The sequence below is a fragment of the Rhea americana genome, unplaced genomic scaffold, assembly GCF_003343005.1.
Source record: "Rhea americana isolate MKP2758 unplaced genomic scaffold, rheAme1 scaffold_285, whole genome shotgun sequence".
NCBI lineage: Eukaryota > Metazoa > Chordata > Aves > Rheiformes > Rheidae > Rhea > Rhea americana.
Genome location: NW_028186407.1, coordinates 92,082 through 118,847, shown reverse-complemented (window position 1 = coordinate 118,847; position 26,766 = coordinate 92,082). Strand labels below are relative to the sequence as shown.

Genomic DNA, 26,766 nt, shown 5'->3' with positions numbered 1-26,766 from the left:
TTTGGATGCTACATTTAAATGTTGAATGTTATTATTGTGTGTTTGCGGATTTCAGTGATTTATTTTAATTTTTTTCTTAATGGATGGACTTTAATCTGAAATTCAAGCTGTTGCACATCATTAATGAAAATTCTGGAATTGAGCAGTTTTGCTGTTGTGCGTACACATGCGCACACACATGCACACAAGTCATATATTTCTATGTGTGTGTATATATACACGTGTACTGCCTTCATAATTTAGACATAGGACTTTAATCATGCTAGACTTTTAACAGAAAGGAGGAGGAAGAAAAGAAAAGAGAGTGATTTTGCCTGTTCACTGAAAATTGTTCAAGAAAATGGTAGAAATATTTTGGCAAAACCCCTCCTCTTATTAGCATACTTTTGTTTACTCTAGGACTTGGTCAGTTCAATTTACTGGCGTATCTAAGACAGCTGAGACTGCTTGAGGCAGACAAGGTTGGAATCCGGACTTTCAAATAATGCAGTTAGTCTTCGTTGGAGACCTGTGTACCTAGTCTATGTATTTGTAAAACTGCTAAGTTTTTATTTCATTTATGAATTTAGTCAATGGAAAATAATTTAGCTCCTGACAGCTTGTGACTGACGCCTTGTGGGAAATAAAAAATGAATATATTTAAAGTAGGCTTTTATTTATTTTGCAGATGTGTTACTTTAAAGCCTTGTGATTTTTAGCTTCCTGTGCTTTTGGTTTGTGCTCAGYTACACCTGAGAAAAGGGAGACATGGAGGAAAAATTCCAGTGGTAGCAGACAAATAAAATGTAATAGCTGTGTGATGATTCTCTCTCACATGACCAAAAGAAAAAAATGTTTTGCTTTTGGCATGCTTGCTACTAAATACCCTGTCATAGTGCGTGAGGTGAGTCATGACTTGTTTATTTATAGCAGTGGCCAATCAAAGCTGAACCCTCTGAACTTCATTCAAGACAAACAGACACTTGGGATGTGTTGTAAACATTTGCTTTCTGAGCAAGCAGCAGTTTTCTCAGGAGCAAACAGAACAGGTTCCTGGGTTGTTGCTTCTAAAGCACAAAACAGACTAGAAGATCTTTGCTTGGATTACTAGACTGGTAGAGAGATATACTGCTCTTTTTTTTTTTTTAACTCCCCTCCTCCTTCCTTCCATCTGAAATGCCAGACAGTGAGGATCTGGGACAAGATGAAAGGTACTGTAAACTGATTCTGGTGGCCTTTTTATATAGAATCATATAAACCAAAACTTTCTGTAATTTATCTAAATGAATTCCAGTGTTCACATCCTAGATCTAACATCAGTTTTCTCTGCATTACAATGGATCATCTAATTCTTAGGGGGTTTCCTCTAAAACTAATCTAAGGCTTTTTAGATGAGAGAAGTATTAGATCATAATGTCTACATAGAGGTTAAGCTGTACAGCTCTTACACAATTTTAAAAATAAAGCTGAATGGGAAAAAGTACTGATTTCTACCAGGTAACTTTTCCCAACCATGGGACAACTTATAAGCCTCAAAACATCAGAGAGGTGAATAACTTATGTGGAGTTACATACTGAAAGATCCGTAATTCATTACTGTGAGATAGGGCACTGTGTCCATTTGAGGTATGCCTGTCTTTTTGAAGTTTATTTTTAATCTCAATTCACATATAAAAACAGCAGACAGGAAGAAGAAAGTGACTGGATCTAAAATTTAGTAGCAGTCTAACAAGTAAGGTTTTTCTCAAATATGTTCTCAAACAGTGCATTCCTGTGAAAATAACTGTGCTAATTATATTTAACTACATGCATATATAGTGTTATTGATGTTTGACTATGGCAGAGTTTCTAGCTTGGGTTTCTAAAAGTCTAAATGTCTTCCCTTATTTGTGATTTTCACTATTTCGATACTAATTCAAAAATTAAATGAAATACTTGATTCTGCAAAACCTCTGCTTTTTGTAATAGAAATTTGTCATATATGTGGAAACTGAGAGGCTAGTTTAAAAACAAACAATGTTTACATTTGCCGGTGTAAACAGGCAAATTTAAGAAATTTCAATGATCAGAAGTTAACATACAGTTATGGCCTGCAATTTGAATTCTAGCTACATTTAAATTTACCCATGGTGGGTGTTTCTCCAACAGGTATATCAGTGTGTTGTTCTAAGATGGGTTAAGTACCAAAAGTACTTYTCTGCTTTTCTATTGTAGGTCAGTATGTTTAGACACAATCACCTACTTGGATACATGTGGGTGAATGGATCCCCAGTGGCAAAACTGGGTCTCTGCATGGGTGGGGTTCACCTACACATTTCCGTTTACAGGGACTTTAAATGATGGCCTACATATGATAGATTAAAAGTAATTTTAGCAGTAGGCAACCCTTTTTTTAATCAAATGTTGATTGGTTATTGATAGCCACTGAAGTGTTCATTACTTTCCATGATCAACTGTTTGGCAGGAACTCCTGTTAAATTCTGTGTAYTTCAGTACAGGAAAACAGTGATATGAACGATGCATTAAGAAGGGATTTCTCATTGTAATCATTCTTTTTTCTTTTGAATCAAGCTTACAGGGTATACATCATGCCTTTCTATGGCAATGGGATTTTTTTAATCAAATACAAAATGGAAGAAAAAAATCCTACCAGTTGTGGAAAATAATATGATAATTTGGATTTTGAAATAAAATTAGTGTGGTGTTTACCAGCATGCAAAAGGAGTTAATTTGGCATGTGAAACACATGAGGTTCTTAATGTCTAAATTCCTTTGTTCACCTCTGTCTTCATAAAGGCCCGTAACAAGCTTGCCAGTTAAATGTAACACTACAAGCCCAAACCTCAAAGACTTCTTATTTTATACATCAAAGCTTTTTTATTAATCAAAAAAAGGACAAATGCTTCTAAAGCAGTAACTCAGAAAGTCATAATAGGGCCTGCTGTTGCTATTTATCATTTCTGTAACTCCCATTAAATTAATTGGCCCTGATCCTAGTCCCTAATCCTTTTGTGACTTTCCTCTTGAGCAAAAAGTTTTGAGGAAATGATCCAATCAAAAAGTTCAGATTTTTCTGGATTTAATTTGCCTTTTTGTCTTGTTAGTRGCAAATGTTGGAGAACATTCTTACATAAGTGCTAATAAGATTTGGAGGAAGTCAAAACATTTTTGTCCAGGCTGAACAGAAAGGATAAAAGGAGGAGCCATGGGAACTGTACTAGAGTAATGTGGGAACTGTCCTGGAGCAGTTCATTGTTTTGCAGAATGAGAGATCTTAATGTAAATGCGCAGCTAATGGGATATTTTTGAGAGCATATTGAGTTAAAGGCATTGTTTTATGTATTAAGAAAAGGAAAAAGAGGCAGTGATGTATTTGTAGAAGCTGTAGAACGAATTGTGTTCTCTGATTGATTGCAGCATCTCACAAGCCTTATAGCTCCTACTCAGATGCAGTCAAATACTTACATAGTCTCCCCTCCTGAAATCATGTCCTACATTAGAAAATATGTACTATTGCTTTACCAATATATTTCATTAACATCATAGTTAAACACGTAATATTGGTTAGTAGTCTGTTAGTCAGCCTGTGAATTTAAATACTTAATAATTAATTAACATATACACAAATACTTCTTGGTAAGGCTAGTAAAAAGGCTAAGAGTTGTGAAGACTATGTTCCCACTTGTATCTTGTGTTTTGTTTTCTTGTATGATCCTGGGAAGTAGCAGATAAAGAGCAGGGAGCAAAGATGCAGTCAAAGGTCAAGGACTGAAAATGGTTTAGAATAAGGACAATACTTTCCCCCAATAATTCTCTATCAGGCCTCCCATAGTTTTGATGTGAGATGGTGTAATTAATAACAAAAGATTTGCCAGTTCATGAGGAATCTAATTATGGTTAAGAAAATATTAAGTACTGTGTATATTCTATTCTAAAGTGATGTAAGCATACAGCTAAATGTGCCTCAAAGAAACACAGAGGTATAAGGTCCTGTATTAGGACAATCTCTTTGTTGTTCTAATCACTGTAATGTGCCTCTGTTTGAATAGGATGGTGCACTGAACTGTTAGCCAATAAAGCTATATTATATTKTTGAACTATTATCTAGTTAATGTATGAACTTACAAAAATCAAGATCCAGTTTTAAGTTAAATCTACCTGTTATTTAATTACAGAAAGCRTGCTGGTTTATAATGGTATAAGAATAGGTGTTTCTTCTACTAATTTTAACAAATGTTTCATTTTTCTTTTATGATTGAATTCAATGCACAAGTGTAGGCAAAAAGTGGTTAGATCATGCTAGGAACGCTCAGTAATGCATTGAAATAAATGATGACCTGCCCATACTGCACACAGGAAAACTCATGGACAGCAGTCAGAATGAAGTGCCTCACAGAGTGTTAAAGTTTCTTTGTAGTAATATTACCCAGAAAGTCATCATGAGTGTTTTTGTGGGTTAAAGTAGTCTTTGTCTGGCACTTGAAAATCAAATTTTCCTTTTTGTGCAACTGCTGTGCAATGCAGGGAATGCCCAGCTCATCTTTCCTAGCTGATTGACTTTGAGATACCATGAACGAAGTATCCCACTGAAGAAGAGGCTGAAGGAGAAAAAGAAATTGAACATTTATGAGAAAGAGTTAAGTGAATTATCTTTGAGGGAGAAAAATAAAAGTTAAAGAATTGCTTTTAACAACTGGGCAGAGTTGTTTAAAGTTCTGCAAATAGAACTTTACAAGGAAGTCTACAGGGAACAAGACTTCCTTACATACGTAAACAAAAACAGTGCAATAAAAATGTCTCTTTGGCATCACCAGTTTCAGTTCCAAGCTGACCTGGMAGATCCCAGGCCTTTTAATGTTTTGGTAAAAAGACAACAATATGTAGCGTGTAATATTACTGAAGTTTTTATTTAAATAGAAAGGGAGTCTCTAATAGTATTTATGTGACACTGACAGAATTATTTTCTCATGCAGAGCCATTTTAAAAATCAAAAAAAAAAAATTACTAAATCATGGCTTTGGATTAACAACACATAACTATCAAGTGACATTTTACATTGTAAATGGCCTCGAGCTGGAATAGCTGATATTCTTCTCCACAAATCAGACATGAATGGCCAAAGGAAGTGTTTCCTATGAGAGCTGACTCATTAATTTGCTTCAGAAAGTCTTTGTAGAGAAGATGAACTCTGAAACGTCCCAAATTTAGTCAGAGTATATTTTGTTGATCTGACAGCAAGAAGACACTTAGAGCAGTCTGCTGTGTTGAGGAACTTGTGTACTGGAATTACTTTGAGAAGAGTTGGTGTTAATCAGTTTGTATCTGACTGTCTGAAGGAAGACTATAAAGCTCCTGATTAAGACTGTCTAGAATGACTGGGGTTGTACATCACAGCTTTCTTGAAAGAAGAGTTAAACGCCTCCCCTCCAGAGTAAAATCATAGCAGCTATTTTTTTTTAGGCAACCGAAATGACATATTCCTTGCAAAACACTTGAGTGTTTTTATAATGCAAGTATTGCATTCTTTGTAGGAGAAGTTTGTTCTTGGCTAGCAACATAAGGATGAAATCTTTKTTTACAGGATTGATAGAGTTTAGAAGCACATTGGTGGTAAGATGCTCCTATAAATTTTGGACAGGAGAAAACATCATAGTGACTAGTTAAAAAAAAACTCTGCAGGAAGTGTACTGAGGGAGAGATCAAAGGTTGATTATGTTCTATTTTTTTTGAAAGTCGTGTTACCTTACTAGACTGCTGGCAGTCCATTGAGGAAAAAAAATCCAGCGTTATCAAATGTTAATGCTGATTATTTAAGCATGTTGATTTTACAGTCATATTATGAAAAATATTCTTAGTCAAGAAATAAAAGGGGCATGCATGTTACATGTTACTGAAAGCTGTGAAATACGACCTTTTAACTTTTTATTGCACACCTCCTGAGAAGACAGCAAAAGTAAATTGTACCCACTCACTGTTATTAAAAAGCACACATTTGAAGTGCTGGATGAAGATAGATGAAGTCAGAAAGAAAACACTTTAAGTCTGAGAAGTGGTGTTGCATGGTATTAACAGAAAGAATTCATTTAGGTCCTACAAACAATGTATATGAGCTACAAAGAGGACTAATAGCTAAAGGGTAATTTTAGTTTGGGAGATGTTATTTACTGTTTAAGGTCAGTAAATACATTTTCCAACTTCAATTTAAAAATGAAATCATTCTAACTTTGTATATTGGAGAGAGTCCAAGTGCGCCTAAGCTTTAGTGTTGAGAGGATGTTGGATGTGATTGGATAAAGAATATGTTTTCCACTGTGTTAAGTGTTGGTGACAGCCTAAGGATTTTCCTTTGCACTGGTTACAGATTAGTACTGGGAAATAAATACATATTAATCAATATCTGCAAGCTGGAGAGATTGCTTTTAGAAAAAGTTTATAAACTTTGTAGCAAGTTTTTAGATGAAAGTTCTTGCTTGTTTGAGAACGGAATATATTTCTATATGCTTATTATATTCCTCATTCTTTCAGTTACAAAACATTGTTTTACAGAACTCTTTGAAGAAAGCAGAATTTTACCTGGTGCCCCAGTAATTCTCTTAAATTGCAAGTGTTACTGCCTTTGTCATAGCCACATGACACAAATTTAATTATTTTAGTATAATTAACTACTCTATTAGGATCCAAAAGTGGCACAGCATAAAACACAATTCTGCATAATTGCCTTTTAAATTAGCCACATAGATCATTAAGATGCTATGCTGTGAGTTCAGTGGTATTTGTTATTGTGTCCTTCCAAGCAGTGCACACGATATTCACAAATCTGAAATACTCTATTATAATAAAGGATGATCAATATCACATTACTTTCTACTACACAGTTAAATAATAGATTTCACGAGTTTGTGACGTTAGTATTTTTCTACAATTAATTGTAATTTGTTCTTTTTACATTATTTTATGTTTTGGGGAGAGAGGTTGTTATGTTTGTTTTGAGTATGTGTTCACCTGAAATTTAAATGGAGGGGCATTTAAAATGTTATTCAGAGTTTATTATCTAGATGCCATTTTTATCTACTATCACTGTACCTGAATAACTTAGACGAGGGAAGTTCTAAATGCATTTTGGCATAGGTCTTCAGGTAGGAAATGTTTGTTTCACAGAATTGTAACTATGTGATTACAGTCATTCACTTTTGCACTGTGGTGATTCCTTTTCTCATGTGATGGGACTGTGAAAGCTTTGAAAAAGTTAACTTTCTAGATTCGATTTTACTTACAGTTTACACACGATTTAATTTAGTTTTGTTTTATATTTAACTCCTGGTAACCTATAAAATTTGTCCTTAGATATCCATGTCACTTATAGCTGCATTGTTTTATCAGATTTTTACACTCTGAGCTTGTACTGCTTAGGTGCTCCTTAAAATTTGACTTCTTATAGTCTTTCTGGATATTAATTTTTAAAAAATTAAAGAGTCACATTACCTTTATTTTGTTTTACTTATCTTTAGGAATGTAATTTTTAACTCTTCCACCTTGACTAATATATTCTAAATTATACTTACAGAATCTGCAAAGATGCCAGATGTGTGTTTACAGTTGGGAAATCGAGAAGATGTAAAAGCTCTATAATTACAAACTCTGTGTTTATGTAGATACAATCCTTCAGTTTTGCCACATCATGTTGTACTTTGTCACTGCTGCAGTTCTGAGTAGTCTCTATATATGAAGATGCATATAAAGCTGTATACACATAATTAAAAAAAAAATCTGGCACATCATGAAGAGATCTTTAAACTAGTAACATGAGAGCTCCTGACCTTTCTGAGAACTTGATGAGGCTTTGCTTGAACAGATGTCTAGATACAAAATGAGAGCCATGACACCATTAGTCATTTTTAGAGAAAGCAATGCCACTGACTCTGCTGGCAAGAGTCTCTGACTGTGATGGGTTGAAGCATCTGGGGAAGGGGAGTGATGTTTTTTACAGCTGCTAGGTAGCAGTTTATACCTTTGCTCGGTTTTAGAAATGATGGAGTAGTTTGTCAGAAGGATTTGAAAAAATAATTTTCTCTCTGAGTATCTTCAATTTTCTTAACAGTAGTTTTAACTGTAGCAGTTTAAATCAAACTCAGTGTAAGAAATCAGAATATAAAACTTTATTTCTGAATTGATGCTCCAAAAAAATTGAAGATGTTCAGAGAGATTTGACTATTTATATCATCAACTACTTACATCATCAGCTCAAATCAAGAAACACCCTGATAGGAGTTCTTTGGCAGAAAGTATTGAGTTCATGTTTAAGTAATTTACTAAGGTACTGTGAATAACTCTTAACATTATGCTGAAGTAGTTTAGCTGGATGATGTCAGAGTCATGCACCCCACATTTATTAGGTATCTGCAACACTTCATGAATCTTTTTTTTCTTTTTTCATTAAAATGTGATGATTGAAAAATGAATTTATTTGGAGCGTGCATGGTTACTTGCCTTTCGGCTTTGGAGCTAATGTATGTTTAGTGTCTATCTCTGTTTTCTACAAAAGTGTGACAGAACCTCTGTCTTTACATACATATTGATATACTTTGCACCCCCCTTCTTTCTTTTGCCCTCTGCTTTCCCCAGGATCTCTGTTGCTGCCCCCTTGTTCCCACCCTCTGACCTCTAGATAACACTTAAGCTCAAACAGGCTCTGGGGAAAAAGGACAAGAGGGACACAGATGTACCTGGGACTGATATTTATGAGGGGACACGAACAAGAAGAGGCAGTATGTGGCATCTAACTGTCATACCAATGATCAGTATTCTAACTTTCTTACTGTCTCATTGCTAAGATCAGATTGAGACCTAAAAATAGTCTCTGTCATTCCTTATAAAATGAAAAAGTGTGGCCATAAGATGTCTCTCATGGTTTCATGTGGCTTAGCACTACAAGTACGAAGTATTCTTTTGTGGAGTAAAYGTTGTTCTAGGTTTGTAATATTTTCAAGTAAACATCACCTCTACAATCCACTCCTCTTGCTTGGTTTCTTCTCTGTCAAAAGACCAAATTCAGAGGATGCAACCAAAGCGTCTAGCAATGTGTTCTGTCTGTGCTGCAGCTCTTACTCCTGTCTTTTCAGCCTGGCAAAAGAAAACATTGTTAACACCTAAGAGAAGCAACTCCCAACTTCCTTTTGAGCTGTTGTTGTTCAGTTGTCCCAATGCATCTTATAATATCTTCTTATTATCAATCTGTGTTGTTGTTACGTCAGTGGTTGCTAGATTTGCATTCTTATTGTAGCTTACATCTTTATTTTTTTCTGGTTTTCCMATAAAGTTAATAAGCCAATGACCTACAATTGACCTATATATTTTTAAGTGCTGTTCTAATAGCCAGCATCAGAGCTATCTTTTTCTCTCCTTATGCTTCCATTAAGCTCCACTTTAAATCTATTAATAGCTTTAAATAAAGAATAGGAATAAAGTCTATAAAATGATTTTACAGTTCATGCTGCTGCCATAATAGTAGTTTTCAACACTAGGGTAAACATGCAGCTCTTGAGTAGATACTATTAATGCTGCAGAGTGGTTTACAAAAGCAGGGAACAATGTTTCTTTAAGGAGAATAACCTATTCTTAAAAATCACATGTCTATATTTTGTCATAAGACAAAAAAGTGCCTGAGTGTTTTTTCTCAAGCCACTAGTTATCACAGAGGATGGAAATAGGAATTGGGATTGTGCGTGGAAGGAGGAGAAGTTCTGTTTAATGCTCCTAATAGATGGACTRGTTTCCTAATGCCTCCTGCTGGCTTCCTCCAATGTTCTTCCTGAGTTACTTAATACTTGTATTTATGTCCTCTGTCTGAGGCAACTACCTGCATGCAGCACCGTGCATGGGCAGCAAATATGTTGCATGTTCTCAATCTTACAGAAGTCATCTAGGCTGAGACACGACATTCCTACCCAGTGACTTTCTGATACAGTATTTAAAAGWTTTCTTTTTCTTTTTTCAAAGAGGGTGGAACCCCTTCACCCAGAACATTTGGTAATGTAAGAGGAGATCAAACTTCTTTAATAATATCAGGAACAAAGCAACGCTTTCAGTTTTAAAGTTTAATCAGTTTTACGCAGTGGTTGAAATACTAGTTCTTCTGGTTAGCTGTGATCTGTACTTCACTTGTACATAAGAGTTTGAATAAAAATCCCGCTTGTGTGTTGTTTAAGTTAATTTAAAATGGCTCCCGAACATAGCTGCAATAGTGGTGTTGCCCTGTCACCACCCAGTGGCCAAGGTGATACATGGTAGTTAAATATAGGCACAGAGGAGGCTGGCATTTTGACTTAAATTATTCCTGATCTCTCTCAAAGTGAAGTTACTTAGTCACTGTATTTGAAAATAGAAGAAAATGATTCCTTTCAGTTGGAATTATTTTTATTTGTGTATTTCTAAGTAATAKGTCTGCAGTGCAACAAAAAATAAAATGTCTGTAACATGCTCATGTAAGATAAAAATGGATATTGTGTATGTGGGAGAAAAATCCGAAATTATTCCCTGGCCCATATCTAAGGTTGTAAAAATTCACAAGTATAACTACAGGCAGTAGTTGGACCAAAGCATACACTTCAGAATCAGCTCACACCCCTTGTGTCCTGTGTCCTTGGGAGAAATGAGAGCAGTAACTTATAATTTAAGCAAAGGTGGCTTTAGGCGCAAGTACATTGCTGTCCAGGATGTCAGGCGTGTTGTCCTGGCTTTGGCTGATATGTGTAGTTAAAGATTTCAAGGAGAATTAAATACAGGTGCAGTGTTCCTGTTGCTGAGGCATTGGGTTTGAAGTTCAGACTTTCCTTTTTCTTTTTATCATGATTTGTAAAAGAGAAGCGATAAATCTTTTGGTTATACAACTGAAAATATATAGATTTCTTTTTTAGTTGGAAATAAAGTATAATCATACATATCATACATATAATTAGCCACCATTTGCCTAGTTTTCTTATTGATCTGAGACCAGAAATTCAAATTAATAATGTAATCCAAAACTCTTGTTTTGGTTTGATGTTACAGTGTCATAAACTATGCTTTTTTTTTAGGCTACATTATTTTACTTGCTATCATGATTCATTGATCAAGGCTTCTGCCCTTTTTAGGTCATTTGACCCTTTTAATAACCTTCTCTTCGTTGCTAYGCTTGTATGTCTTGTTTGCTGCCAAAGTTGTGTGCTAAAGCACACTGCTGGTGAAAGATCACTTCCCTTTCAATGCAATATCTGCATATAATCCCAACTGTGCAAAGGGAAGCATGTCAGAAGCTTATCTTTTTAGGAAAAAATATATATCTCATGTAGTCCAGTGCAATTATACATACAACTTTCTAATAAATTACTCACAGAATTCATACTTATTTTCCTTAAAAAGTTACCTCATTGGGCTGTAAACTTGTTGCTGCTACTGGAAACATCTGCATTGCAGTTCTCTGCAAATGCTGTGTGAGCTCCTGCCCATATAAAAACATTACCATATACTTCTGTTTCATAGAGACTGAGAAAGCAAAAATAACATAAGGGAGCAAAAACAATGTAAGCAACATTTTTTAACTCTTGGTTTGTGGATTCCTGCAAGTTTGTGAGCTACTTCTTAGCAATCTGTGAAATATTTATGAGGAAGAAACAAGCCTATTTTGATATGGTTGAATTTGGTTTATAGGGATCCACATCTGTTTTGAATAATGTTAGATATTTAGCAAATTAAAAAGCAGTAGCCTAAAATGAACTTTGCACCGTGAGTGTCATTTATAGGAACAGAAGTCCACTATAACACATGAGCTGGGAGGATCAAGAGACTATGGGCAGCACTGCTGCGTGTACACTGACACTGCCTCACAAAAATACAAGACTTCGGTTTCAGAAACTTTGCTTTTCACTTTTACCTTATGTGCCAATAAACATGACTCAGCAATCGGTTGCTGAGTAAGAATAATATTAACATACATATTAATATACATCAATTTTTTAGTCACTGCATATATTTTTACAGATGGTGGGGATGACAATTTCTTTCCTAGCCCTATATTCACTGGAAGGATTTTTAAATGTTCTAGCTCCTTGTCAAATAACAAATAATATCAAATATTATTTGGCATCAGGCAAATTTAATATCAAAGCAGATATTTAAATGTTACTTCCAAGTACCAAGTTCACAGAGGGTGAAGAACAACAAAAATCCCCTCAGTCACTTACCAGATGCTTGCTAAAATTTAAGCTGTTCCAGGGAGCTATCAAAAGTATCTGTACTCTGAATAATAATAAGAGCTGCTACCTGGGCCTTCCTGTGTTTTGRAAACTCAATAGCCAAATAATTCTTTGGAAATATGAGTTGGCATTTTGATCTGACAATCCCTGTGTATGTTCTTATCACTACTGCCCCCAACACTTGTACTTTAGGGGGTTCATAATACAGTTTTGGATTCATCCTGTAAGTTGATCCGTCTATGATGGCAATGTACCATTAATGCAAACTGATGCATTGGGCATTTAATAGATCATGTATCAGAGCAAAATGACTGTGGCATTCAGTCTAACCAAAAGTGTATGTGCTGAAGAGTGACCTATACAAAAGCTAATTTCATAAAACTGGTACAACATTTACTTTAGATTCTGGAAGCTGGTGTAACAGTACATCCATACTTCATGCTGGTGTGATGTTTTGCCTTTCATTTGTTGTTTCATAAAACGTTTGCTTCGGATGTTTTGCCTGTTTTCTAAAAAAAGCTGTATGTGATCATTTTAATTGGATATTGTCAAGACTTACCAGTATAAAATTAGCTACAGTCTCCCTCTTTGCTATAGGTTTTTTTTTTTTTCTTTTCTTAAAAGGACTGAACAATCATAGTCTAAACCTTAGAAACAGTCCTTTCAATATAATAAAAAAGCAAAAAATCAGCAAGAAAATGTTTGTAAATGTCAAGACTTCAGAAGCCTTTTTTTGTAAGTTGGATAATGATTTCTTAAGGATTACCATAGTTTACAAAGCAAGATAAAAAATAAGGAAAAAGCACAAAGACTATATGCATGAAAATAAATATATTAATAGGTATGGCCATCCTGTTGCTCTGAAAAGTACAATAATATATTTTTCTAGRAAAATTAATGTAAAGAAACAAGTTTGGGGTTCCACTGCTTAATTCAGATTACAACTGTGCTTTGAACTCAGTGTTTTCATATGGTCGAAATGCCTAAGCAGTAACTGCTTCTCTAATTGCTTGTATAGACGAAGAATAGCTACTACTGAACCATCCCTTAGGAGAGGATAACTCATTAGTATTTCTTTTGATTTCTATGCTCTGCTTTTTCAGGAAGAGCATACACTGAAAGTGTGTTTGATGAATAATGCTGAATTCAAGAGTACTTCAGGTTAATAGTACAAACAAATTTGATTACAGAAGTAACACTACATTCTTATTTTGTTCTAAAGACAAGGAGCCTATACGTGTTTAGTGATTTTAGGATTGCCCTGAATGAAATTTAGGACTTCCATCAGYATAGGCAGCTACCTATTATATGTATTCCTGAAAAACTTAAAAGTTGAGTAATGCTGAAATTTCTGCTCTGCATATAAAATTAAGAAGAGTTGATAGCAATTTTTTTGTAGAATTATCAAGCTTTGTCAAGGCAGATAAAGAGTAATATTGTATACAGTTCATGCACAGAACTAGGGTTCCCACATCTGGGTTTTTTATTTTTTAGTTACTGAAGTAAGGCAGTCCCTGAAGTAGGGACTAGTCTGTTGTGCTTCTACAGCTATAATTCCAAGGTATAATCCTCTGAAATTTGATGATTCACATACAAGGTAATACCTGAGTACAAAAAGTGCCTTCTTACAATAAAAGATCTAATTAGCCTAAAATAAAATACATAGAGATGATCACAGATGTCTGTAGCGGAGCAGCAGCCATTGGATAACTTGAGGCTATAGCTTATCAACATGATTTATCTCTAATAATTAACTTTGTTGAAATACAATATAAAAGATCAGTAATGTTAGCAAAACATACCAACAGGAGGTAACAGCTGGTACACCTTCAAATGTTTTCAACTAATTCTAACTTTAAAATGAGCTCTAGCTRTAATTGATGGGGTTTTTGTTTGTTTTATTCAGCTGGAAAGTCATCAATTCTAGACATGACTACAGACCCAGAATAAATCAGTGTATTTCAGAAGCACTGATGAATTTATTTGTATTTCTTCAAGAAATGTCACACTTCAAGGAGCAAAACCCTGGCAAGGTAAGCACTGCCAAGTAAGATTAATAGTTTGATACTTTTTAATGAAAAGGTGAGATAGATTGGAAAAAAACCTGAAAAACAAAGCACACAAACTGAGATGCATTCAGTCATGAATTTGTGCTAACTTCTAACTGTACAGAATRTAGGTAGGTTGTCTGTGAGAAAAGGTTCTTATGGTAAGTTTATAGCAGTACAGTCCCTCCTCTTATAAGCTGCTGGAACCTCATCAGTCATTTCAATGAACAAGAGATTTAAGATACCACAATTTAATAAAAACTTTAAAAGCAAAAAAAATACAAGAGTCTTAAACATACATGTGTGGGTTTGGGGTGTTTTTTTTTCAAATAATTGTAGTTTTCATAAATAGCTGCATCAGTATTATACAATAACAGAAAATTCATATTTTATTGTGATAATTTTTCTTTTATACAGATATAGTGTATTTTTTACTGGAAAGATTGAATTGGACTGAGTTGACTCAGTGAAAAGGCAAGCAAGAGTAAGGTTTACTACTACTACTTTCCTAGTAGGAAAAAGGTCATTATGTTATTTTAGCCAAATACTAAGAAGCTTTCTTTTTCAAAGAGAAATTACTAATCATGTAGCCATGTATAATAGCAATATATCGTGGCAACAAATACTGGAAAATACAGATTTACATTGTGTTGCTAAATTTAAAAATATAGGATTGAGGGGGCCTTTCCCACTGAATTTTTCATGGAAACAAGCCCTTCAGAATTGACAAATTGGAAGTATGTAGTACAGTACTCAATGTTTGGAATTTAGTCTGAAAATGCAGACAAGCAACAGAATGAAATACATTTCAAAGACGTATAAATTACATAAAAAGGGATTATAGATATATAGGATAATAAAATTGAATTTAAAAGAAGTTGACATATGTTGATGCAAGGATCATCAATTTGCAATTGATTGTCTCAGCTTACACAGACATCAAATTTTGTCTTGTAGTAAAATGATACAGTAACTCTGTCTTTATAAAGACATACTGTAGTTCTGATTTAGAAAAGCTAATTTTGTTGGCATGCTCTCATTTTCTGAACCACATCATTATTTTACTGTTACGATTACAAGCAAAATAGACGCTAAAGGTGTGTGCAAAGTTTCTTCCAATTACCCATGTTAGTGAAATTTCGCTCCAAAGCAAATGCATTATTTTGAAACCTTTTAACAGATTGGGTCTGTACTCAGCGTTGTGTGTTTGAGAAAGATGAATTATACAGCTCAATCACAGCAGAGACTGAATCTCAAAATGTGTATTTTAAATTCAGTTCAATCTTGTCATTATGGGGATGCCAAAGCAGCCAGCAAGCATTTAGAGATGCTTAGCATCATACCAGAGAAAGTAGTTACTGTGAAGCAACACAACAGAGAAGAGAAATTTTTGCTTTTTTAAGCATGCAGCAAGTGTACATGGTAATATTTCAATTAATATTTTGTTTTGTGTCCTGCATGTAACTGTTAAGCCTTTTTTGTGTAAAGGGAATGAAGGTATTTCTAGTAATTTTAGTGATAACTATAAGCTTGTTAAACTTCTATAGGCGAATAAAAATAGCATATTCTTATAATAGGAGTGTACTTTTTGATTATTCAAAATGCRTTGTTTGCTTATTTGCACTGGAAATATTACAGTATTTTTTAATTTAAAAAAACTTGATTTTCTGCTACTTTCTACATTCCATTTAGAATGCAATATTTTGGAGAATTTTCCTTTGAAAAATAATTAAATGGCCAATTTTAATGTCTTTTGTCAGTTTTGCCTACTAGTCTGCAGTGTATGTACATTTTTCACTGTTTTGGGAAGTTACATTCCTGGAGTTGTCCTTTCCTATGTTCTGTGTAAGTATACTCTCTTTTTCAATTTTTCAGTCATGATTTATATGTGTGGTTTGTTCATTATTTGATCTCTCCATAAGGAGTATTTTTCACTTACATATATATATATAAATTCATAGATGTGGTTTTTGGCAGGTGTCATTTGTCACATAGCAGTCAGTTTACAATTCGTTTCAGCCTGTCGATTCTGGTGCAGTGTGGCTTTGTTTGTGTATCCCAGGTTGAGCTGTCAAAACTAAACTACATCGAGATAAAGATCAATGTAACTATGATCATAAATTCCCTCTTGGGATTTTTTCCAATACTATGTAAATTAATAACAATAGTTATTATTCCATTTTTGTATAAACCAGTTCTCTCTACTGAAGACTACAATATTAGAAGCATATCAGAATGCACTTTGTTTACTTCACCAGTCATTTTTTGTTTTAGTCATAGATGTTTTTGTCTTAAATCAGGAGAAGCGAGTGTCCTGAGATACTGCTGGTAGATGCTGAACTACTTTTCAGTGACAAGAAATCTCTTTTTTCAGAAGTGATCTTATTTTTTTTTCCATTTTTGTCACACAATTGTTAAGTTATTCAATTTAATGTATGTAAATAGCATACTACTCTATATGTTTGTGTGAAAATTCAATTTTCTGTTTCAAACTTAAAATAAGATGATGAAATGACGAAGAAAAAAAACGATTTCTGTTGCCTTGTCCTTTCACCAAGAAAACACCAGTATATATCTGTACAAGTATGAAAAAGGAAAAAAAAAAAGATTAAGTAAATGCTTAAGTTTATTATGGTTATGTCAAAACACATTAAACTATTTTGTAATCTTTACCATGCAAAAATAAATTGACCTTTCCTTGTTGTAGTTTAATCCTTCTGATACAACTGTATAGCCGTTACAAGTAGGAATAATATGGACCTCAGATACAGCTGTTAACTTGTTTATGTATTGGCTGTACTACTAGTGTTAAAAATTGTCTTACAGTATGAAAAAAAGATAACTAAAACTGTAGAAAACTTCCTTCTGTTTGAGAAAACAGTATTTGCTTGAACTATACCTTTGTCCATGCAGATATAGCACAGCCATTCAGTCACTGAGTAAAAGAATATGAAAAAAATAAATGCATATGTTGAAGAAGAATGAGGACAAAGCAAGTGCAGCTGTCAAGCGGACCCAAACCTAAGGGAGAGTTATGAGAACAGTAGCTGTGTAATAGCAAAATCATTGAATTCACATGGAAGACTAGATGTCCACTATTGTACCCATCCTGAGAATATGTATTTTAATTATTTTAATAAATTATTATTTAACATCAATTAAATAGATTATAGAGCATATATATGATATGTAGTAATATGTATTTTATATATAAATAATACTGTAGGCATAGCTTATGTATTTTGACCTCCAAAAAGCATATGTAGATGAATTGTTTTTCTTCTGAATAAAACTTATTTAATTTGAGAAAGGTCAAGAAAGAAGACATTATAAACGTAGAAAAGATACAAGAGAGAAATGGTTCTCTACAGACTGACTCACATGCTTTGAAGAGTCTCCCTTCCCCTTCATCCTCTTCCTCTTCCCTTCTTGAGAATGATACCTCTGCCTATCTATGAATGTTAGAGAGTTTAGAAATGACCATTGATTTCCTCAGTACCAGGTTTATGCCTCGCCCAGAAAATAATTTCCTCTCCTAGGGAAAATAGAAAAAAGACTTCAAAGATCTTGTAGTAATAAATCTCAATTTCATATTTCGTTTGCCAGCTTATGCGGACATCTGATATAATACCACTGCARGAATCTCGTAAGATACTGATCTTCTTACCAGTTACTTCTGGTCCTACAAATCTCAACAAATACAAATTTGAAGGGTACATTTTAAGTCAGTTCCCTTTTGCCCTGAAAGATATACCTGCTTGCATTCTATTTCTGAACAAACCAAAACTGAACAATGTATTTTAGTTTTAAACATATCCACCATCTATTTTCACTAGATCTGACAATATTATTTAGTTCTTTGCATAAGTTCTAATAGATCCGACACAGTTACAATCTGCTGACAGTTTCTACTGTGTATTAGTAACTGCTTTTATTTTTCTCATTTTTGAAGATCTATCTAAAGATTATGACAATTGTAATGTAATCTGAATCTGATTTGAAATGAGAATAGGCAAAGTGATATTAAATTTTTTTAGGAAGAATTGCTTTTTAGGGGAATAATCTGTAGTTTATGAGAATGATGATATCCCCGCAAGTTATAGCAGACTTAAATAAGATGGCATCAGAAGTAGCTATTTTATACTCTTCTTTTAATTTGAATACTTCAGAATAACTTCATTTATGCTATCAAGTTTTGTGATTAACCTGCCTTGCTTTATTTTAAGTTTACTACTGGAAGTATGAAAGGTATCAATTGATATGAATACAATATAATTTTTGGTGATGAATATGAATGCCTCATAGAAACTGGACATGTCATCAACAGCACTTCAGTGTTTGTTATGCAAAACTACTTGCATAAAATTAATAGTTTTGTCATCTTATGCAAATTTCTAGTCTTTATTTAGTTACTTTTTCTAAAGTGACACTTCAATACCGTTTCTATTTCTGTCTTCATTTTTATCACAGTGTTGTGTGCCTTTTTATGTCCCTTCTTCAAGTGCAATGACTTTGGACAGAAAATGTGCAACAAAATTAAGTCTGTTCTGGTGAAACTAGATTTTGGAATAATGGAATATATCAACCAGAAGAAAAAAGAGAGGTCTGGTGAGTAATTAAGCACAGTCCCAAATAATGTATTTCTGTATGCAGAGAAAATTATATTCATCCTTCAGACAGTTTGGTTTGTCCTGTGAAGCCAAGTATAAAGTTACTTCTAACTTAAATATTTGAATCTGACTACAACTCTTAGCTGATAAGGATATATAATGTATAATCATGTGTGTCAGAGGCCTGGAAATGGTAAAGAATGGTTTCACGGAAGGAAACAAGGCAGGACTGATGGTTCTCATTATACTTGATTTGCTCTAATGCTTGAAGATTACAGAAAAATACTGGCTGTTAAACATGAAATGCTTATCTCTGTTTAAATAAGGAAGACTCATGCAGGAGAGAGAACTCCCCAAGAACACAAGATTGGTACATCACAGAATTTTCAGTAAGAAACTAAACTCTCTTCTAGCATCTAAATCTGCCTCACCTTGTCTCCCAACAGCAACAGGAAAAATCCTGTTTTCTTCCCCAAATACTCAATAAGCCTTTAAGAACTGTAATATGATAGTAGCTGTAAATAAATTTCTCACTTAAGGTGAGAAATCAATAGAAAACAAAATCTCCAGTATCTCACCTGAAATTTTTATAAAATTAGAGTCCTTTAGATTCTAAGCAATAAATCTGTTTCATGAAGGAAATGAGGCAGAATTTGTGTTTCTGTTAACAAGGAACATCATTCTACCAGACTTCAGAGGATTCTTTGTACACGTACTTGAATATAAATGCTGTGAATGCAAGGAAACTGGATGCCAAAAAGAAAAAAAAATGTGGGTGAAGATTACGTATAGTTATCCACAAAATTGTATGTTTTTGTATAAAAATAATGTACTGGCATATACCTATACTACCTAACAGTATGTTACAACTGTGCCTTGTACTGACAGTGTAGTTTAAAAGATAAATAGATATATATTATCAGATYACATTATATTACAGTGAGCAACAGATTTTTGAAAGAAGTATGTACAATACAGGCAGATGAATGTGTTGGAAGTATTTTAAAGAAATATTCTCTCTCCTGCTTCGACTGCTGCATAATACATTTTGATAAATATCCAGCTTCAGTCAGCCTTTTACCTCTCCCTAGCTTATAGCAGGTTTATTGTCCTACTCAAGCTGTGGCAAAAAACACACATGGAACCTGGAAGTGCGCTGACGTGAGTAAGATAATTTTCTTTTTTTCTTTCAGAAACAGCAAAAACAAAACCCACAGAAGATGACAGTGAATTAGACATATCAGCTCTGTGTCCTAAGGTGACTTTTCAGTCAGCTATATCTTATTTTTAAAATCTATGTAGAAAATGGAGACTGTCTAGACTACTGTCTCTGTTTTCTCTGGAAGACTTTTCCCTTCCCAGAATAAGATTCTGTTCCTGAATAATATATTTTAGAAGTGATTAATAATCTCCGTCTTTAGACCTATACTAATTAACTTACTGGACTTATATTGTGACTTTTGGCCTTTGAAGTAATGGTTTCTGTGGCCTACTAAATGGAAGATATGTTTATTTTGTATTGGCTTTAGAAAAATCAAACCAGAGTTTCATAGCAGATGAAGCCTTTTTAATTGCCACAGTGGAACTGCAGCTAGTTATTGTTACATCAGTATATTAAATGGAAACATTTATAGATAACCTACATAATTTGCCAGACTTGTATAATAACTTGTGTGATAATATCTATAAATATCTTTCTAGATAGGTATGAGAACACTATAATACTTCCTTTCTCTGTTAATATTCTAAATAATTGTATGTCAAAGTATTTTCCATTAGAATATTGATTATTTAGTATTAAAAACATCAGATTTGTTGGAATTCTCATGCAGTATTAGATCAGCCTATCTAGAATCTGACTTTGAAAGTGATCACTTTAAAGATGTTTTTATCCCATTGGATAAAAATTTGTAGCTGGTATAACTGAATACTGTTGGATAAATTGATAGAAGATAATGATTTTTTAATTTAGCTAACTTATGATTGTCAAATATTTTTGTTTTGATCCAAGTTTATGCATTTCTTTACATATATGYGTATTTTGTATTTGCAAGATCATTCTACTTTCATTACAATAAGATTTTACTTTAAGAGTAAATATTTCATTTTAAAATACAATTTTTAAGTTTTAAAACATAAATATACATTTTAAAAAATAGAATTTTCTATGYTTCTTCATTATAATAGTTTTGAATAATTAAGAGGAAAGTATATTTTAAGTATTTATGCTCCTGTTATATTCATGTTTCTATAACTGAAGCTTTTTCTATCATGTGCAAGATACTTTTTTTTTGGAATCTAAGCATTGGCTTCCTGTAGTGTGACTTTTTTGAGTATATAAGTTCCGTGTATGGGGCTTTTTTATGTCTAGGTTAGTCCTGCAATTGTTGCCAAAGAGCTGTCAGTGTCTGACACAGATGTATCAGAAGTATCTTGGACCGATAATGGGACCTTTAATTTATCTGAGGGGTATTCACCACAGACAGACACATCTGATGGTATGTAATGGCTTTATTTATTTCATCAATTAATTGCAGTCTTGTAAGTTATCTGGAAACTATTAGAGAATTTGAGGACATAAGGCTTTTTTTTTTTTTTTTTTTTTTTTTTTTGTAGTGAACTTAGAATTCATTCTATTCTGTTTTATTTTGGATACATCTTGTGTAAGAGCTGTCTTTTTCTTAAAATTAATGAAGCACATCATTGCTCCAAATCGCTATGGGTAAAACAGGCGCATTCAGTATGTGCCAGATTTATTACTGTCTTACATCAACTCTTTTAAGCTAGTAATAATGCTCTAGGATAAAGTAAACTATGTTAATATAAGGTGAAGAAGAAAAAGTAGAAACTAAGTTGCTCAACAATCGATTAAAGAAAGTATTATTAGGCTCTAGTACCAGAATACTGATGAAAGCAGCAAGTAATGAGCCCATACAAGGTATGAAGACTAAGTCTAGGAAGAGATCCCCAAGTATTTTTCTTTCAAGGCCAGATCTGGAAATTCTTACTTTTTAGAGTCACCTTTCTGCTAGTACTTCGCTTTAATAAAGATTAAGAATGACAGTAGTTTGGTGTAATCATATGTGTGGATTTGTTGCTCTGCTGGTCTTGCATTTCTCCTCTTCTAAAATTACAGGTAGGGTGATATTATTTACCAACATTATAAAAGTCTAATTATTTTTTTAATTACTTGTTTAATATTTAAAATTGTGATCAGACAGCATCATACAACCACAGATCCATAGGTTAGAATGAGCCTTTGGAGTTCTTCTAATCCAACCTCCTATTCAAAGCAGATTCAACTGATCAGTTTGCTCAGAGCTGTGCCCAGCTGAATTTTGAGTATATCAAATGATGGAGATTCCACAACCTGTCTGAACAACCTGTTCCAGTATTTGACCACCCTCATGGTGAAACAGTTTTTCCTTATATTGAATTGAAATTTCCAGTGTTCCAGCTTGTGTTGATTTACCCTYATCCTTCCACTGTCAGGCTTCATCTTTTATATACTTTTCCATTAGATAGTTAAAGGCAGCTACATGATCTCCCCTTTGCTTTTTTAAGGCTGAGCAAGCCCCCTTCTCTCACCCTTTCCTCATATGTCATATGCTCTTGCGACATATGTCATATGCCYCTTGCTAATCACACTGGCCCACTAGGGGATTGATTTGTCAATGTTTTACTTGTATTGGAGAGGTCAAAACTGGACACAGTACTTCAAATACGCTCTCTCAAAGGCTGAATACAGGAGAATAATCATTTTCATTGACTTGCTGACTTCACTCTTGCTAATATAGCTTAGTATGTGATTAGCCTTCTTTRCTGTAAGGGCATATATGCTAACTTACTGTCCATAAGGATATCTGAGTCTTTTTTGTTAAAGCTGCTTTCTGTCTAGTTGGTCCCCAGCTTGTACAGTTACGTGAGGTTATTCGATCCTAGATGTAGGACTTCACATTGCTTTTATTGAACATCATGGTGTTCCTTCTGCCCCATTTTCTCCAGCCTTTCAGGTCCCTCTGAGGGCCTTGCCATCCAGCACATCCAACATACCCCGCTACATACCAATTTGCTTTTGTCTGTGGACTTGCTGAGAGTACACGTCCACGTCAGTAATAAAGACATTGAATAATATTGGCTGCAGTACTTTTGAGGGACTCCAGTTAGACTTCATATCATGGTCACAGCCCTTTGTGCCTAGTGGTCTAGCCAATTTTCCACTCTTCTTAAAGTTCACTTGCCCTGCTCATTCAACAGTTTGGATGTAAGGATAATATGGGAAACTGTGTTAAATGRCTTCCTAAAGTAAAAACAAACAATACTCAGTGTTCTCTCCTTGTTCACTGAACCAGTCAATTTATGATAGATGGCAATCAGATTGTTCAGGCACCATTAGTCTTTGGTAAATATATACTGAGTACTCCAAATCCGTGTTGTCCTTCATGTGCTTGAGTTGTATCCAGGAGGATTTTGTGCCATAATCTCCTCAGAGGCTGCAGTGAGGCTGACTAGTCTGTAGTTCACAGAATTCTCCTCCTTGCCATCTTCTGGAAGATAGGTGCATCATTTACCATTTTCCAGCCTTCAGGAGCCTCCTCTAGTTATTATGACCTTTCAAATATTATGTGCAAGTAGCCRCAGCATCCTTAAATGCCTCCCATCTGGTCTCATAGATGTGTGTATGTCCAGTCTGCTGAAGTGCTCACAGGTCTCTCTTCCTCTGTTGTGGGTATTGCTTACTGCCATATACTCTGCAGTTAAATTCAGAGTCCTGAGGGCAGATGTTGTTAGTAAAGAAAGCACTGAATACATTGGCTATTTCCATGTCTTTTGTGTCTAGATCCACTGTCCTATTTAGCAGCTGGCCTACTTTTTCCCTCTTGCAGCCAATGTACCAATGTGAAGCTGTTCTTGTTGCTGTTCATATTTTTCACTGGTTTCAACACAATCTGAACTTTGGCTTTCCTAACTCCATTGSTACATGCGCTGGCAACGTCTTTGTGTTCCTCCCAGGTAGCCTGTCCATGCTTCCTCCTTCTGCAAACTTCCTTTTGGTGTCTGAGCTCCATCAGGAGTTCCCTMCTCATCAGTACTGGCCTGCTCAAGTTTCTGCGAGGATGGCCTCTTCCTATGGTTTAAGGAGGTTGTCTTCAAAGATCAAACAGCTCTCCTGGGCCCCTTTGCACTCCAGGGCTGTCTCCCATGGAAGCTGCCAAGAAGATTCCTGGACAAACTGGAATCTCTCCTGAAATTCAGGTTGTTGGTTCTGCTACTCCTCTCTTGCTCACTCCCCTAAAGATTTTAAACTTTACAGTCTTCTGATCACCACAGCCATCTTCCTTGTTGAGTAAGAGGTCTAGCAGAGTGCCTTCCTCAGTCAGCTTGTCAATCACCTTTGTCAAGAAATTGTCTTCAACACGCTCAAGAACCCTGGATTGCTTGAACCAGCTATATTGCTCTTCCAGCAGATATGGGGTTGGTTAAAATCCCTTATGGGTACCTGGGCTGGTAACTTTGAAGTTTCTTCCCACTGCCTCAAGAAGGCTTCATCCACGTCGTCTTCATGATCAGACAGTCTGCAGCAGATACCTGCCATGATGTTGCTCGTGTTGGTATTTYCTTTGATTTTTACCCATAGGCTCAAACTGGCTCATCAACTGGCAAAGCTCTGTGCCCTTGAGCTACCACTTGGGATGCTGCACAATGCTTCCTCCTTGCCTTTTCAGCCTTTCTTTCCCAAAGACAGTGGCGAAGATGACATATCAGACATACTTTTAAGATTAATTTCCTTAGCCTGTATGAAAACTCCTATTGCTTGTTTTCATAGAAAGTACATTGAAAGTAATTATTTTTTACCTTCTCATTCAAATACTGCCTACTTGAAAAAGTATTCCCTTATTATGCTCCTTCAGGCCTGTTCCACAGGCCATGTATGTCAGTATGTTTTACACATTTCCAATAATAAATATTGTGTCATTAATGGAGTTCTTAAAATCCAATCTTTTATCAGTTTATGTTTCTATTTTGCTTTTTATCCTCTGGAAAACTTGAAACTATCATCTGTAGTGTTTCCATTTGCTGTTTCCCATTTATTTACATGTATTGGATGTGACAGCAAAAAAAATTGTAAGTTAAGTCTTTACATTGTTTTTTATTTAAACAACAATTTTTTATCCTATATGTGTATTAAATACTTGTATTACAGTCACACATTCTACATATTTGTAATTTATATATATTCTGCTAAGAAAAGGAGTTTAAAGACATATTGTCACATTATGTATTTTAGGACTTCATGTAGTTGATGCTGTGCTAAATATTTGCATTTTWAAAAAATTTTCCTGGAATATTATTGAAAAGAATTATTTGCAAGTAGTTTCCCATCTGGTTCATAAATATTGCAAAATAACATTAAGTAGAAAACTTTAATGCTGTGGGTTGGCTGAAATGGGAAGCCTAATGTAACTGAAAGTTCATTTTGTTTGAAGGTTTTCTTTTTTTTTAATCTTTTTACATTTAACCTGACATTTTCAGTGAGATTGGATGATTAGGTTAAGCAGTATGAATTCAAATTCTGAGTCAAGTTGATTTGTAGTACTAAGTTTATGACCTCAAAACCGTTTTATTTTAGATATGACTTAAAGCTCCCTTGCATTAAGTCGGTAGGCTATAGATTAGTAAATGTATTCAAAGGGAACCTTTCTAACTGCATTTTTACATTTGGCTGATCTTTGAAAGTCTTTCTTGTTTGTTAATTGTGTTCCTTTCTATTAATCCTATAATAGATTTTGACCGACCTAGTGATCATGAAGAAGCTTTTGCTAGAGATCTCGCAGAATTTCCTTCTTTAGAAAATGGTGCAGGAACAAATGATGATGAYGACTCAAGCATTGGTATGCCCATCCAACAAAAAAGAAAAAAAGAACAAACRTGTTTGAAGATTGATCACTCTTCCAGGCAGAGGAAAGAGAGACCATCCACTGCAGGGCTCTCCTTGCCTTTGACCAATGACCAAACCTTTAACTTAGTGAGTGGAATTGCTGGAGATGTCATTGCAGCTGCGGTGTCTGCTGCCATCAAAGAGCAGTTGCAGTCTGCACAGCAAGCACCCTCACATGCAGCCCCCAGTTTGAGTGAGGAGACAGACACAGAAGAAGCTGATGATTTTGAACTGCTTGACCAGTCTGAGCTTGAGCAGATTGAGAAAGAATTAGGACTTTCACAAGGCCAAGAAGCAGAATCCCAGGAGAAAAAGAAATCTTCAAGCTTCCTTTCAAATCTGCTTGGAAGTCATTAACCTGGAAATTGCAACTAGTGGCGTAGAAAAAACAAAACATGAAACACACACAAAAATCAAATGCAAAAAAAAAAAAAAGGAAAATTCTGAGCTGTAAACTTTAACTATCACTTTAGATGTGTTATAATAATTTCACTTATACAGAGTGAATTAATTGGATAAATATCAGCTGCTACTGATAATTTAATGTTTTTGGTAGTTTATGGCTCAATGTAATAGCATGGAAAATAATTATCTATGCACTGCAGTTGAGTGTTGAAGATCAGTTGTTCAAAAGATTTTGGGAGGATTTTTTTTTAGTCTTTTAGCCAAATAGGTAATTTTGACTCCTGCGTCAAATTTGCAGTATTTGCAGTTTATTTAATTCTTGGTTGTCAACCATGTAATACAATTAGTGATTCACACACTGAGGGTAAGTTATGAGAGGACTGCAATGAGATTAACTAAATTTTGCCCCCTTCAGTCGTACTGAAAAGTTTGAATCTCTGCAGTTATCATTATATATGGTGTATCTAATACTCATGAAACACATTAACCAGGAGATCTATCAGATGAAGATGTGTGCAATGCTATCAAAAAACCTTGATTTTATACTTAAAACC

The 26,766-nt window shown here is 34.5% G+C and overlaps 1 protein-coding gene across 1 annotated transcript; it reads left to right on the top strand.

Moving 5' to 3' along the window:
* Positions 1-1,124: 1,124 nt before the first annotated feature.
* RETREG1 (reticulophagy regulator 1) lies at positions 1,125-26,766 on the top strand. Its single transcript, XM_085308871.1, has 7 exons — positions 1,125-1,190; positions 14,116-14,242; positions 16,018-16,102; positions 18,728-18,865; positions 20,061-20,125; positions 21,239-21,365; positions 25,653-26,766. Exons 1-7 carry the CDS (start codon positions 1,156-1,158, stop codon positions 26,162-26,164), a joined length of 1,089 nt encoding a protein of 362 aa, XP_085164997.1. The 5' UTR covers positions 1,125-1,155; the 3' UTR covers positions 26,165-26,766.